Raw genomic sequence first — 12947 nt, forward strand, 5'->3', positions numbered from 1 at the left:
GATGCACATATTGGTTAGTTTTTCCTTGCAGCTGCCAGACAAGCAGTCAGTTTTCCAGCAGCTGCTCGGCCACTGGCCTGACTGCAGGAGACAAGCAGCCTCCAAGGGGCAATTCCCATCAACCTCTTCCATAGAAGAGTTACCAGTTCTGTAATCACAGAATCAATTAGGTTTGAAAAGGCCTCCGAGATCATTGAGACCGATGTCTGAACGAACACCACCATGTCAACAAGACCCTGGCACAAAGTGCGCGTCCAGTCTTTCCTTAAACACCTCCAGGAACGGTGACTCCACCACCTCCCTGGGCAGCCCGTTCTAATGTCTAATCAGCTTTTTCTGAAGTGAAAAACTCCCTCCAGATGTCCAACCTAAACCTTCTCTGGCACAGCCTGAGACCATCCTCTCCCGTCCTGTCTCTGGCTGCCTGGGAAAGGACGCTCCCCTGGCTACAACCTCCTTTCAGGATCGCAGAGAGCGACGAGGTCACCCCCGAGTCCCTCCTGCCCGAGCTCCGGGAAGGCGCCGGTGCCTCTGGAGCGGGGCTGGCCGGAGGGAGCGGCGCGAAGGGCCCGGGAGGCGCCGCTCCGGGGCGGGCTCGGCGGCGCGGAGCTCCCGCAGGGAGCCCCGGCATCGCCCGGTGCGCCCCGCAGCCTCCGCCGTGCCCGCTGCATTCGCACTGCTCGGGCACAGTCACACTGCCCCGCTACATTCGCACTGCTCGGGCACAGTCACACTGCCCCGGTACGCCCGCTGTGCTCCGGTACATTCGCACTGCTCGGGTACAGTCACACTGCCCCGGTACGCCCGCTGTGCCCCGCTACATTCGCACTGCCCCCGTACAGTCGCAGTGCCCCGTACATTCGCAGTGCCCCGGTACAGTCGCAGTGTCCCGGTACATTCGCCGTGCCCCGGTATATTCGCCGTGCCCCGTACATTCGCAGTGCCCCGGAACAGTGGCAGTGTCCCGGTACAGTCGCCGTGCCCCGCTACATTCGCCATGCCCCCGTACAATCGCCGTGCCCTCGTACAGTCGCCGTGCCCCGCTACATTCGCAGTGCCCCGCTACACTCGCCGTGGCCCAGTACATTCGCCGTGCCCCCGTACAGTCGCCGTGTCCCGGTACAGTCGCCGTGCCCCCGGTACATTCGCCGCGGCCCCGTACAGTCGCCTGCCCCGGTACATTCGCACTGCCCCCGTACATTCGCCGTGCCCTCGTACATTCGCCTGCCCCAGTACATTCGCCGTGCCCCGGTACAGTCGCAGTGTCCCGGTACATTCGCCATGCCCCCGTACAATCGCCGTGCCCTCGTACAGTCGCCTGCCCCGGTACATTCGCACTGCCCCCGTACATTCGCCGTGCCCCGTACACTCGCCGCGGCCCCGTACAGTCGCCTGTCCCGGTGCGCCGCCGCTCGGCCCCGGCCGCCCCCCGCGCTCCGCAGCCGCAGTTCCGGCGCCGGGAGGAAGCGCGGGCCGGGCCGCGCCGCGCCGCGCCGCGCCGCTCGCCGGGGATGCGGGAGCACTCCCGCCCCCGCGGCCGGCGGGAGGCGGGCGGCGGCGCGGGCGGGGCGGACGCGTCGCCCCGCGGAGAGCGGCGGGGGGAGCCGGCGGCGGGCAGCGCGCTCAGGCCGGCGATGGAGGAAGGTGAGGGGCGGCTGCTCAGGCCGCGGGGCCGGAGCCGGGCGCAGGCGGTCGGGGCCGGGCCGCTGGCTCGGGCCGCGGCGGGGCCGCCCCCCGCGGTTTGTGCCGGGGCCGCGCCGGGGCCGCCGCGCACGGACGGTGTGAAACGCCGGCCTGCAGGACACGGCCGCCCGGGCCCGGCCCGGCCCAGGGCAGCCTGTCCTTTGCAGCCCCAAGCGGGAGCCCGGGCCGGTCTCCAGCGGACGTGGGCTCTTTTTGTCTATCCTCGCCTGGCATTGTCTATGGGCAGAGCGTGCGGGGCAGCATCTGTGGGCTCTGGGGATGCCTCTGTGAGTGCGCTTTCTCTTTGGAGTCCTTCCGTTTGTTTTAGTCAGTCTTCTTTCTCGTTTCATTAAGCATTAGAGAGCATCCAAAAGAGGGATACGAAGGGGGTGAAGGGCCTTGAGGGAAGGCGGTATGAGGAGCGGCTGAAGTCACTTGGTTTATTCAGCCTGGAAAAGACTGATTGAGACCTTCAGCTTGCTCAGGAGGAGGAGAGGAGGAGCAGATACTGATGCAGATCCTCTGTGCTGACGAGTGACAGGACCCGAGGGAATGGCCTGAAACTGCGGATGGAAGGGTTTAGGCTGGTAATTAGGAAGAGGTTCTTTACCCAAAGGTTGGTTGGGCGCTGGAACAGGCTCCCAAGGGAAGTGGACGAAGCACTAAGCCTGAGAGAGTTCAAGAAGCGCTTTGACAGTGCTCTCAGGCACATGGTGTGATTATTGAGGTGTTGTGTGCAGGGTCAAGAACTTGACTTGGATCATCCCTGCAGGTACCTTCCAACTCAGCATATTCTGAGATTCTGTTTCACTTTTAGCCCCTGCACAAGCATTTTTTCTCCATGTTTTTTCAGTGCAAACCCCTGTTATAATGGGTACAAGATGGTGTTTCATTTTCTTGGAAAAATCAGCAGAAACAAAACTGTTAATGGTACCCAGAAAAATGCAGGAGCAAAACAAGCATATGCAAATCTGTCCCATGGCATATTCCAGTCTCCCAGCTGTTCTCAGCAGGGGTACTTTCTGAGTTGCACATGGTTTCTGTATGTTTAGGAGTCTCCAGTTGCTTGTCCTCCACAATTGTGTCAGTATTCTTATGAATCTGTGCATACTCTTGGTTTACAGAACAACATTCTTTGGGTAGGAGTGTTCTGTGTGAAGATGATGTGCAATGAGCTGGTTCTTTTTAGCCTGACTCACTAGGTTTGTTTGAGAAGTTCTTGTATTAGAAAAGGTGAATCACTGCTCTCTATTCAGTGTGTTTGTGCACTTCACTAACTTGTAGACGTCTGGCATGTTTCTTTTGGTCATCTTATTTTCTAGACTGAGGCATCTTCAATTTGTTTCCTTGTTCCTTGTATGGAAGCCATTGCACTACTTAAATCACCTTCATGGCCCTTCTCTGAATGTTCCCAGCTCTATCTTACCCTTCTTTAGATGAGAAGAAAAAAATTATAGACAGTACTGAATTAGTAGGTGAAAAGTAGATGAGTATAGTGGGACGAAGTAGGATTGACTTATGTTTTTCTGCAGTAGAAACACAAAAATAAGTGGAATGTATGTTTTCTGAACAAGAACTTGTTTCCGTTGGGGACTTACAGGGAACTGAAAAGCAGATGAAAAAATATGTGCTGGATACAGAGTTACTAGAGGCTGTGTCATCAGTTCAAAAATCTAGATAATTCTTAGTTGTTACCTTGTTTGACCTTTATATTACTCTGAAGGATTCATTGAAGTGAAAACAGCATTTTTCTTGTTTGCAGCAGCAGCTATAAACAGAAGTAATACACTCACATATTTTTGTGTTATTGCTTTGGGGCAGAATATTGAGCAGTCTTCAAAACTGAGGTGAAGATCTTTTGTTGAACGAGATGTTGTTTCAGAAGTAGAATTTTAAACTGTTACTTCTTTGGGAGCTTCCTATTACTGCTGTTAATAAGTTTGTTAACTTCTGCTATGGGTCACGTCCCTGCCAGAGAAGCAAAGGCCTTTTCCTCCAGTGTTCTCAATGCTGTTGCTTTGGTCATAACTAGAATGACAGGGACACTCAGTTGTCCTTCCGAGCACGTATCTGCCCACTTTTGTGATCTAAGGTTTTCTTCTGCTGTGTTTTATATTGCATGGTACAAATAACTGCAGTGCACTTGGTGTTTGCATTGCTGATAAACTTCTCATATACATGTCATGAAGAGATGCTGGTATACATTTCATTTTGGATTGACATGATGATAATTGTGATACTGAACATGATAAACCTTGTGTTGTTTAGAATCTTTCCAGTTCTCATCTTATTTAAGGAGGTAGACATTTTCTGCTCATTCTGTGAAGAATGTTACCATTGAGATCTTGGTTTGCTCAGAATGATTTATAATTTGCTCTGTTAACACACTGGTGTCCTGACACAGGCAGACATCTCTTTAACCATTTATATTTCTATCTCTAGTTTCTAACTTCTAGATTTAATAGCTGGGAATTAAAGGTAGACTGAATTAGAATTGAAGTAATTAATATACAACCAGAGTACTTAAAAGCTTTGTTCTGGGGTGTGAAGATTGACACTTCAAGTTTGAAGTTGGATGGGTTTATGAAGGAGCTTATTTTAAGTCCAGAGGAATATTGGTAGCTGCAAAATTTCAAGCAATGTTGGACAGTAGGTCAAACAAGAGAGCTAAAAGTTATGGAATGTGAATTACAGTTAAACCTTTTCATTACATTTCCAGAATGACGTAAATGTTGTGGAGTGTCTTTAATATAGGAATTATAAAATACTTTTTGCAATGAGTCTTTTTGTATTCAGAGACCTGCAGTCTGTGAATTAGCATCATTGCCTTTCAGACTGTAAAATAAATGGACCAGGACTTCAAACTGCTGCTGCTCACAAAAAAGTGAACAGAAGCCCTTGGTCTTGTGATGTGATCCATGTGGCTGAGCAAACTGGGCTTTTAAATTATGTTAGACTAAATATTCGTAAATCAGCTTAGTTTGAGTAGATCCAAAAGCAGGAAAAAAGTGATATTGCATTTACTTTATAAAAGCCTCTGCCATGTAAATAATAGGCATCTCAATTTAAAAGTAGTGGACTAGCCCAATTTCTGTATTACACTGCTATAGCAGCATAAAACCAGGATAAGAAATTGGCACCAGTTTCTCCCAGTGTCTGCATCAACTTATCTAAACTACTGATTTCCTTCATTTGTGTTCACCAAATGGAATAAACCAGTTAGCTTCCAGTTTGGGTTCTGGGTAATCCCAGAGAATAGTCTCAAGAGAATACTGTTGTTTTTCTAAGGAGTAACATAAGAATTGATTCCTGTAGTGTTATATTGTTATTTTAGTTGGGCATATGACATACTTTAATTGAGTCTTTGTCAAATATATCTTCCGTGGGATTTAATCAGTAGCAGTAATTGGCTGCTACCTGCTGCTGTGTGGATTTCCCAGTGTGATTTTATGTATTGTGTTGCAGTAACTTTTTAAAAAAATGTCTTCAGGGGCAGCAGACCTGCGACAGAGAAAGAAACAAAACTGCACAGAATCTGACAAAATGGCTCCAGAGGAGAGAAACAAAGAAAATTCAAAGCTGGGAAGGTCGCCAAAATGTAAGCTACAGAATTTTTAGCTGACTTTTGATTGTTTTTTTCATTATTCTCTTACATTTTATGGGAAGATATATGTAGCACAGTAATTTGTAACAGACTGACTTAGAATTAGGTTTTTGTATATTTCAAGGGAAAACAGGCATGCACACTGGAGTTCTTTAATAATGACATTTTATGCGTTGGAGAGTGAAATGGTAGTCTTGGGCTGTTTCAGGCTTGGGGAGGTAGAGGCAGGGGAGCTAAGAAATTTACTGTTACTATTTGCATACAAATAAATATTTTTATTGTTCCTGGAATGATCTTCTGGTTGGAAGCTGATACATATGAAGTAATGGTACTGAAACAAGAGCAAACAAAAAGTCCTTACAGTTTTTCAAGAAACAGAACTAAAATGAGGCATAATTTTAGGCAAGTGCTCACTAAGCTACCAAAAGCTTTTATGTTAAAAGTACATACTAACTCAAGGGAGCTACAGGTGAAGTAGACACCCTTTGAATGAGTTCAGTAAAATTCAGATTTGTTCATTCTTATATTCAAAAAGAGAATGGAAAATAGAATGTCTCAGATGTTAGATGTGGTATGCCACCTCTTTCTTTTAAGAAGTTTTAGGAGTTTTGGGTAGAATCTAGAGTTTGCTGTATTTATCTGGAAAGAGGCTTTTCCTTCTTGGTATTCATTTGAAAACAAAGCTTGCTGGAGAAAATTTGAAGTGTAGTGTATTGAGTATTTTGTCTGAAGGTCCTGTGAAGCAATGATAACAGCTGGGAAAGAAAACTACAGGACAGAAGTAACAAACCAGTTTTCAGTGTATCTGTGCTACTGATGGTATGATAATTCTCATGCCAGTAAGTTTGCTTGCTGTTCAGAAATAAGAGTCATGTGTAGGATGTACTGTTTGTTTCTCAATCCTCTGGACTATTTTAGCTTTTCCACTGTTCATTTTCAGATATGTTAATCCAGCGTTTTGCAAAGCTTTTCTTTGGCTGTCTCGCAGCAGTCACCAGTGGAATGATGTATGCTGTGTACCTCTCTACATATCATGAACGGAAATTCTGGTTTTCCAGCAGGCAGGTAAAGATAAACTACTGAAACAAAAGCCAAATTGTGTCCTTGAAATCAAATCTGATCCATGTCATGTTGAAACTACTTGCAGTCCTGTGTCCTTCTACTGAGGCTTCTGTCTTTGAAACAGCTCCTTTTTTTTTTTTTTGTCTTCTTTATTTTCTTTTTTTTTTCTCCTGCTAACAGTTGTTGTGGCTTGTCATGCTTTTGTATGTTTTTCCATGCCACCCATTATCCTTAAAATACCTTTCTAAAATATGAAAAAATACCTGAAGCATACTGGGATTGCAGAAGCTAATCAACAGGAATATGTGTTGCGCTTTTTGGGATGGGTTTTTTTTTGTGTTTGTTTTTGGATTTTGGGGGTTATTTTGTGTTTTTTGGTTGGTTGGTTTGGTTTTGCTTTCTTAAGAATTCCATTATTAAGTGGAGTATAGAAAGTTGAATGACATTTGGGTTTGTGAATATGAAAAGATCCTGTGGATTTTGTGCTGACCTACAATGTGGATATGAGTTGCTCTGATTCTGTTTGCTAAGTTACAGAGAGCAAAATGTACCTGATAGAAATGCTGTGAAGATCAATGCTTTGTGGAATATTTTGAAGACATACAGTGAAGTCATAACCATGTACTGTGTTACAAAACCAGTCTATCTGAAAATACCTTGTGTTCTCTGGAAAGAGATTGCAGGAGATTAATATATTTTTTTTCTAGGAACTTGAACGAGAAATTACATTTCAGGGTGACAGTGCCATTTATTACTCATTCTATAAAGAACTGCTAAAGGCTCCTTCCTTTGAAAGAGGTACAAAACTAATTTGTTTTATTAACTTTGAAAAGTCCTGTTCTCTTTGAAGACAGTAAAAACTCCTGCAGACTGGGGAGACTAATTTTATTCTCTTATGTAGGTGTATTGATCAGATTAATTAAAAGCCACATGCTGTCCTAACTTTTCAGTGCCTTTTCAAAAACATTATTTAACTATCCTGTATTCCAGCAGATTGTCTTTAATCAGTACTCTGGGCTAGGGTTAATATTACTCTTATTATGCCGTGTATTAAAGTTATCATTGGGTTTGCCTGTGTCACAAGAGTGAATTTTTCTGCCATGTAAATATAATTTATGTTGAATTTGGGAATGAGGGATGACGATTACTGTTTTCTATCCTCTGTCAGAAGATAGAACAGTTTCTGTCACAAGCTGATCTGCTCCATCTTGTCCCTGCCAGAAGTTTTTAATCTTGTCAGCTGTGATGAATAAATGCTGATGAGCACTGAGTGGTGGGGACAGAAAGGAATAGGAAGGAGAACAGACTGGGTGCCAATGATCTCTCCTTCCTTTGTGCTCCTGCTCTTTATACTGCGTTGGCTCTGGGGCTCACTGTCTCTGGGTCCCTAAACCAAAAGAAAACTAAAGCAGTGAAAAGAAGAAGAAGAACTTCCATGCTTGTTCAGGGGGTTCAGAATGCACTGCACTAGCGTGGGGCTGGAACTCAGAGAAGAGGATGAACTGCCCTATTTTGCAGTGGTCAGCCACTGAATTAGTTCAGTCCCTCTGTGAAACCTCACTGAAGCCAGTAAAACTAAACTTGGTGGTTAGTGGTTTTTTGGCTGAACAGTTTCCCAGCTGAAATGTAGCACATCAGCAATATCTGAGGTCTTTGGTACGGGAATATTGCCCATGCTGTGGGTGGATGGACTGCATGCCTCATGTAGGGATGCTGTCTCTGAAAACAGGTAGACTTGTGTCTACAAGGTATCACAAGGCATCCAGTCTTCAAGAGTGCATTACAGCTATGCTGAACCCAGTTATAAGTCCTGACAGCCTAGTTTGGCCTACAGAGAACCAGCTGCAGACCATACACCAAGATATGCTCAGAGCTGGAAGCAGTTGTCTGGTTTGAGTGTTGCATTGTTTTTGAGGCTTTTGTTCTCCCCCATATCTTAATTTGGATGGTTTTTGCTCTTCCCTCTATTGTTCTAAGTATTCACAAGTCTTTTCTTTATGTATAACATTTTGGAATGATCTTGAATGATCCTTCAAGTATGGCAGCTTCAATTCCATCTTAACCCCATAGAAAGGTACATTGTGTTTGGCAAAGGATTCTTAGAAATCTCAGAAATGCAGAGTTGCAGAGCTGAAAGGGATGACATGGCCATCATGCCCGACATCCTTCTGGAGACAGGTTAGATCTTCCTGTGAAGGTGATCTATAGGCATGTAGTTCCAGGACTGCGTTCAGTGTGTTACTGAAAAGACTGTGCTTCAGATAATTAATTTTTGGCCTTCTATTTAAAGACGAGATGAAAAAAGGGTAATAACTTTCTAGCTAGATCAGTACATAGAATGACATCTAACACAGAAACTTATCCTTTCTTTTAAACTAGGTGTGGTGAATCAGTCATTAGCTTTAATCATCAAATCATATTCCCCCTGCTTTTAAATACACTTTAGCCTCTTTTAGGAACAGCAGTAGTAACTGATTCCAGGAATAATTTTTTTTTTTTTTGTCTATAGGTGTTTATGAGTTGACACACAACAATAAGACAATATCACTGAAGACCATAAATGCTGTCCAGCAAATGACTTTGTACCCAGAGCTGATTGCCAGTGTTTTATATCAAGCATCTGGTAGTGAAGTATGTGCATTTCTCCTACTTTCTACACTTTCATTATGGTTGTGTCTGTGTGTGTGTGTGTGTGTCTGAGAATTCCTGTGTTGTATCCAATGAACACATACATTTTTTGGTGAATGAGTTGATCTAAAGCTCTCACCAGGTCCAAATTCTCCTCAATTCTGATCAGTCTCTGGCATAGGATTTTGGGGATTTAGCATTAAGCACTAACTTTTTCTGTTATTCTTTACTTCTACAGACTGCTTAGAAATGTCAGGAGTATCTGTGCTATCCATTAAAAAAATGAAAGTTAGTTAACTCCTTTGGCGTACAAAAGTCTATTATAGTAGTACCTGTCTGCTCATTCTTATAGGGGAAAACACTTCTGTAGATTAACCTTTTGTCAGTTTCCACTCTACTCAGGCTTTGTTCTCCTTATGCTGCATACTTGTGTCCTGTCTCATGGTCTTTCCATTTTTATTATTTACTTATTTTGGAACCATTTTTGCCACATCTTTACTTCTTCTAGTTCTTCCCTTTTATAACTTCTTCTAGTAATCCTCTGAACATTATATCCCACTGCAGCATAGATTTATTAAATCTGACATATAGAGCGTTCAGGCTAAAGCAGATTCAAAAATCATGGCACTGGCAAGCTGAGTCCTGAAGTGTGTACTTAATTCATACTGCTTTGCTCTTCCACATGTTTTATTTGAGCCACAAATAAAAGCATGCCCAGTACATTCCTAAAGTAGGAGGCGTCTCTTACCTGTTTGTAAAGCACCTAGCACATTGTTAGCAATAACAGATAGTAAATAGTAATAATTTCCAGCTTCAGTTCAGTTGCCACTATGTCTCTTCGTTTTTATTTGTAATTTCAGGAAGTTATTGAACCAGTGTATTTCTACATTGGTATAGTTTTTGGACTGCAGGGAATTTATGTGACTGCACTGTTTGTAACCAGTTGGGTTATGAGTGGGACTTGGCTGGCAGGAATGCTGACTGTAGCATGGTTCATTATTAACAGGTAAGAAAAACATCTTTATACAATTTAGTTTGTCAATAAGTAATTTTAAATTATTAGTGGATTGAAGTGATTTTAATTAGTGGATTGAAATGCTTTTATTAAGCTTTGTGTTCTCACTGTGAGAGCAAAATCTTATGGTGAATAGAAAACATTTCCAAGTTATTCCTTTATTCTTATGATGATTTTTTTAATGGAAAGGCCTCCTGTTGTCCAAACTATCCACGTTACCAGTTAAGATTGACTTTATGTATGTGTGTGAATACTCCTGTATTCACACACAGTTTCATTTTTCAAAAATATTCCTGAGAAGGTTTGATTTTGTGCTGATGAAGAGTGATGACAAATGTCCAAAACAGCTGTAAAACAGAACTGCACTCTCTGGCCAGCTCTAAATATTGTGACAGTTGTCCAGTGGCATAGAAAGAAATTATCAAGTGCATTTCTTTTTCTAAAGAATATTTGATTTTTTAATCTTCTTTTTATAGTGCATTTTTCTGCAAAATGGAATTTTCTTAGATTATATTAATATAAAGATATTTTTATCTTAAAACAATTCGCTTGGAATTCCCCTTCCCCTTATGAAGCACCACAATAATAGGGAGCCTCTTTTGGGCAGTGAAAACCTATGTTCATACTCTTGGTTTGTCACCATGGAGCTTGAGAGCGCTTGAAATAAAAGAACTATGGAGCAAAATGTTAGAGATAAACCTTTAAATTTGAAGTGTTGGGAAGCATCTTCCAGGAGGGCGAAGTAATCATGATAGAATCTATGATTAGTAGCTGAAAATACTGTTCATCAAACTGGTGTGAACCATGAAAAGTAGGAAAAATAGTGAATAAATCTGTAATTTTTTTCAACAGTGAATAAGATTAAACAGTGTCGACAAAATGAAAGATTTAGTAGTTAAAAAAGCTCCGAATATGCCTCTGTAAGAGGCTTCAGAGGAAAAAATGAAAGGCAATGCTTTTAAATACCTAAATGATAAAGGAACTTGAGGCTCCTTTTTAAAGGCAATGTAGACACAAAGCAGACTATGTACCTCTGAGACTGATGCCTTTGATCACATTTGAAAGCGTGGCTTGTGCTTCTGAGTCACTTAAGCGCTTTTAAAAACTTTCACCTACACCTCTAATTGTGTGAATACTGTCAAGTCATTCCATGAGAAAACCCTGCATGCTCCCCATCCGTCTTTAATATCTTGTTTTGCTGGGCAGAATTTTTCCCTGTAGACAAAATATTTCCTGCTGTGAGGGAGCACCAGTTTGTATCCTAAGTATGTTGTGCTCAACTACCTAAATCACTTGTTTAAAACATATTGTATGAGACCTGAAAGAAATCTTTTCCCTAAGCTATGAGCTGATTTTCATGGCAGGTCAGAAAAGGCTCAAGGCAGATGCTTTTTGGCTTCAGTCATATAAATGTCAGCTAACATGGATACCTGCTAAATAGATGAGTAAAGATTGGGCCTTCCATGCTGTTAATAAATTTGTGAAGTGTATCAGCAGCAAAATTGAGTCAGTGTTACTTCGCACCAAAATCAGGAAAATTTTACTTGCAAGGCCACATTTATAACTAGAAGTGATGTTTAGGCTTTCCTTGATATTTTTGTATAACAATATTTTTGTACAAAATATTTTAATATTTTTGTTTCTTTGTACTTTTTTCTAGGACAGACACAACAAGAATTGATTATTCCATACCATCAAGAGAAAATTGGGCTTTGCCGTATTTTGCATGCCAAGTAGCAGCTCTCACAGGCTATTTAAAAAAGAACCTAAACTGTTCTGCTGAGGTAAGGCAAAATTAGTTTCTTAATAAAGAGCTGTGGGTAAAACTGTGCTCTAGGTTAGTTACTTCTGCTATTGTTGCCCTTCTGGGCAGAAAACAGTAGAAGTTTTGTTTCTTCTTTTCAAAAGCTGGATTTCACCTAGGCATGGCTAAACAACTTATGCTCTACCTTGTTATGCCCCCAGGAGAGTTCAGAGAGAGCAGTGTGGTAATGGGCTGTGTGCTACTTGTTTTTGAATAAACCCAGGCAAAATTTTTCTCATGTAAACTGTTTTTCTTGAAGATGGCTGTTACTTTTTTACCCTGACTCTGTCTTTAAAATATTTCTTCTGATTGGCTTGAAATGTTTTTGAATATTTCAGTAGTTACTTTCTTCCATCTGCAAGTTAAGCACATCTGAAGTAGTATTTTATTTCCTGAAACAATAATGAATTCCCATAGTTTATGTTTTAATGATCTCTCAGTTACTTGGTGACAGACATGCGTGGGTACAAAATTAATGTTTTTTCTTTTCTTTTTTCCTTCTAGAAGTTTTGTTATCTTTTGGTGAATGCCTCAACATATACCTTCATGATGATGTGGGAATACAGTCATTATCTCCTGTTTGTCCAGGCTGTTTCTCTTTTCCTGCTAGACAGTTTTGCCCTAGCACAGACAGAGAAGGTATTGGAACTTTTCAGCCTACTAATAGTTGGGGACTTACAGGCAGCGTCTGAGGTGCCTGCCATTCATACTGCTCAGGAACTCCAGAGGGCTCAAGGCTGAGTGATGACTGTATTGCAGCCTGGGCCCAGCTGAAGTGTATGTGATATCAGAAGAATAAAATAACTTTAAACTGAGTCTCTTTTGGACTGCTGTGTTTAGGATAGAAGATAAACAAAGCTTCTGTGACCTGTAACATCCTTGGAGAGCTAAAAGAGTGATGAATGATATTCCTCCGTTTTGGCCTAGCTGCCTCTTTTCTTTCTCCTATTCACAGCAGGGTGGGCAGACCAAAGAACTGCTTTGTTGGCTCTGTGCAGTTAAAGGGCTCATTTTCACCCTCAGTGGCCTATCCTGCACTGCTTTGCCAGTAAATAGACTAGACAGATGTTGAAGGCAAATTGATTTTTCAATACAAGGAAGTACTTAAATATATTCTGCAAAATGGTTCTTAGAAATGTTGCAACAATAAG

The 12947-nt window shown here is 42.5% G+C and overlaps 1 protein-coding gene across 2 annotated transcripts in view; it reads left to right on the forward strand.

The window, feature by feature from the left end:
* Window positions 1–1495: 1495 nt before the first annotated feature.
* Window positions 1496–12947, forward strand: part of DPY19L4 (dpy-19 like 4) — a 30445-nt gene continuing 18993 nt past the window's right edge. Inside the window, exons 1-8 of one of the 2 annotated variants that reach the window (XM_021543221.4) lie at window positions 1496–1644; window positions 5174–5281; window positions 6228–6352; window positions 7057–7147; window positions 8859–8980; window positions 9838–9983; window positions 11653–11776; window positions 12301–12435. In XM_021543221.4, coding sequence (XP_021398896.2) covers window positions 1512–1644; window positions 5174–5281; window positions 6228–6352; window positions 7057–7147; window positions 8859–8980; window positions 9838–9983; window positions 11653–11776; window positions 12301–12435 — 984 coding nt within the window. In that variant the 5' untranslated portion in view covers window positions 1496–1511. Of the gene's footprint in view, window positions 1645–1823; window positions 1971–5173; window positions 5282–6227; window positions 6353–7056; window positions 7148–8858; window positions 8981–9837; window positions 9984–11652; window positions 11777–12300; window positions 12436–12947 lie in introns of those variants that run through there. The other variant, XM_085572358.1, reaches the window with a different exon arrangement.

Source organism: Lonchura striata, chromosome 2 (assembly GCF_050655825.1).
Source record: "Lonchura striata isolate lonStrDom1 chromosome 2, ASM5065582v1, whole genome shotgun sequence".
NCBI classification, from domain to species: Eukaryota; Metazoa; Chordata; class Aves; order Passeriformes; family Estrildidae; genus Lonchura; species Lonchura striata.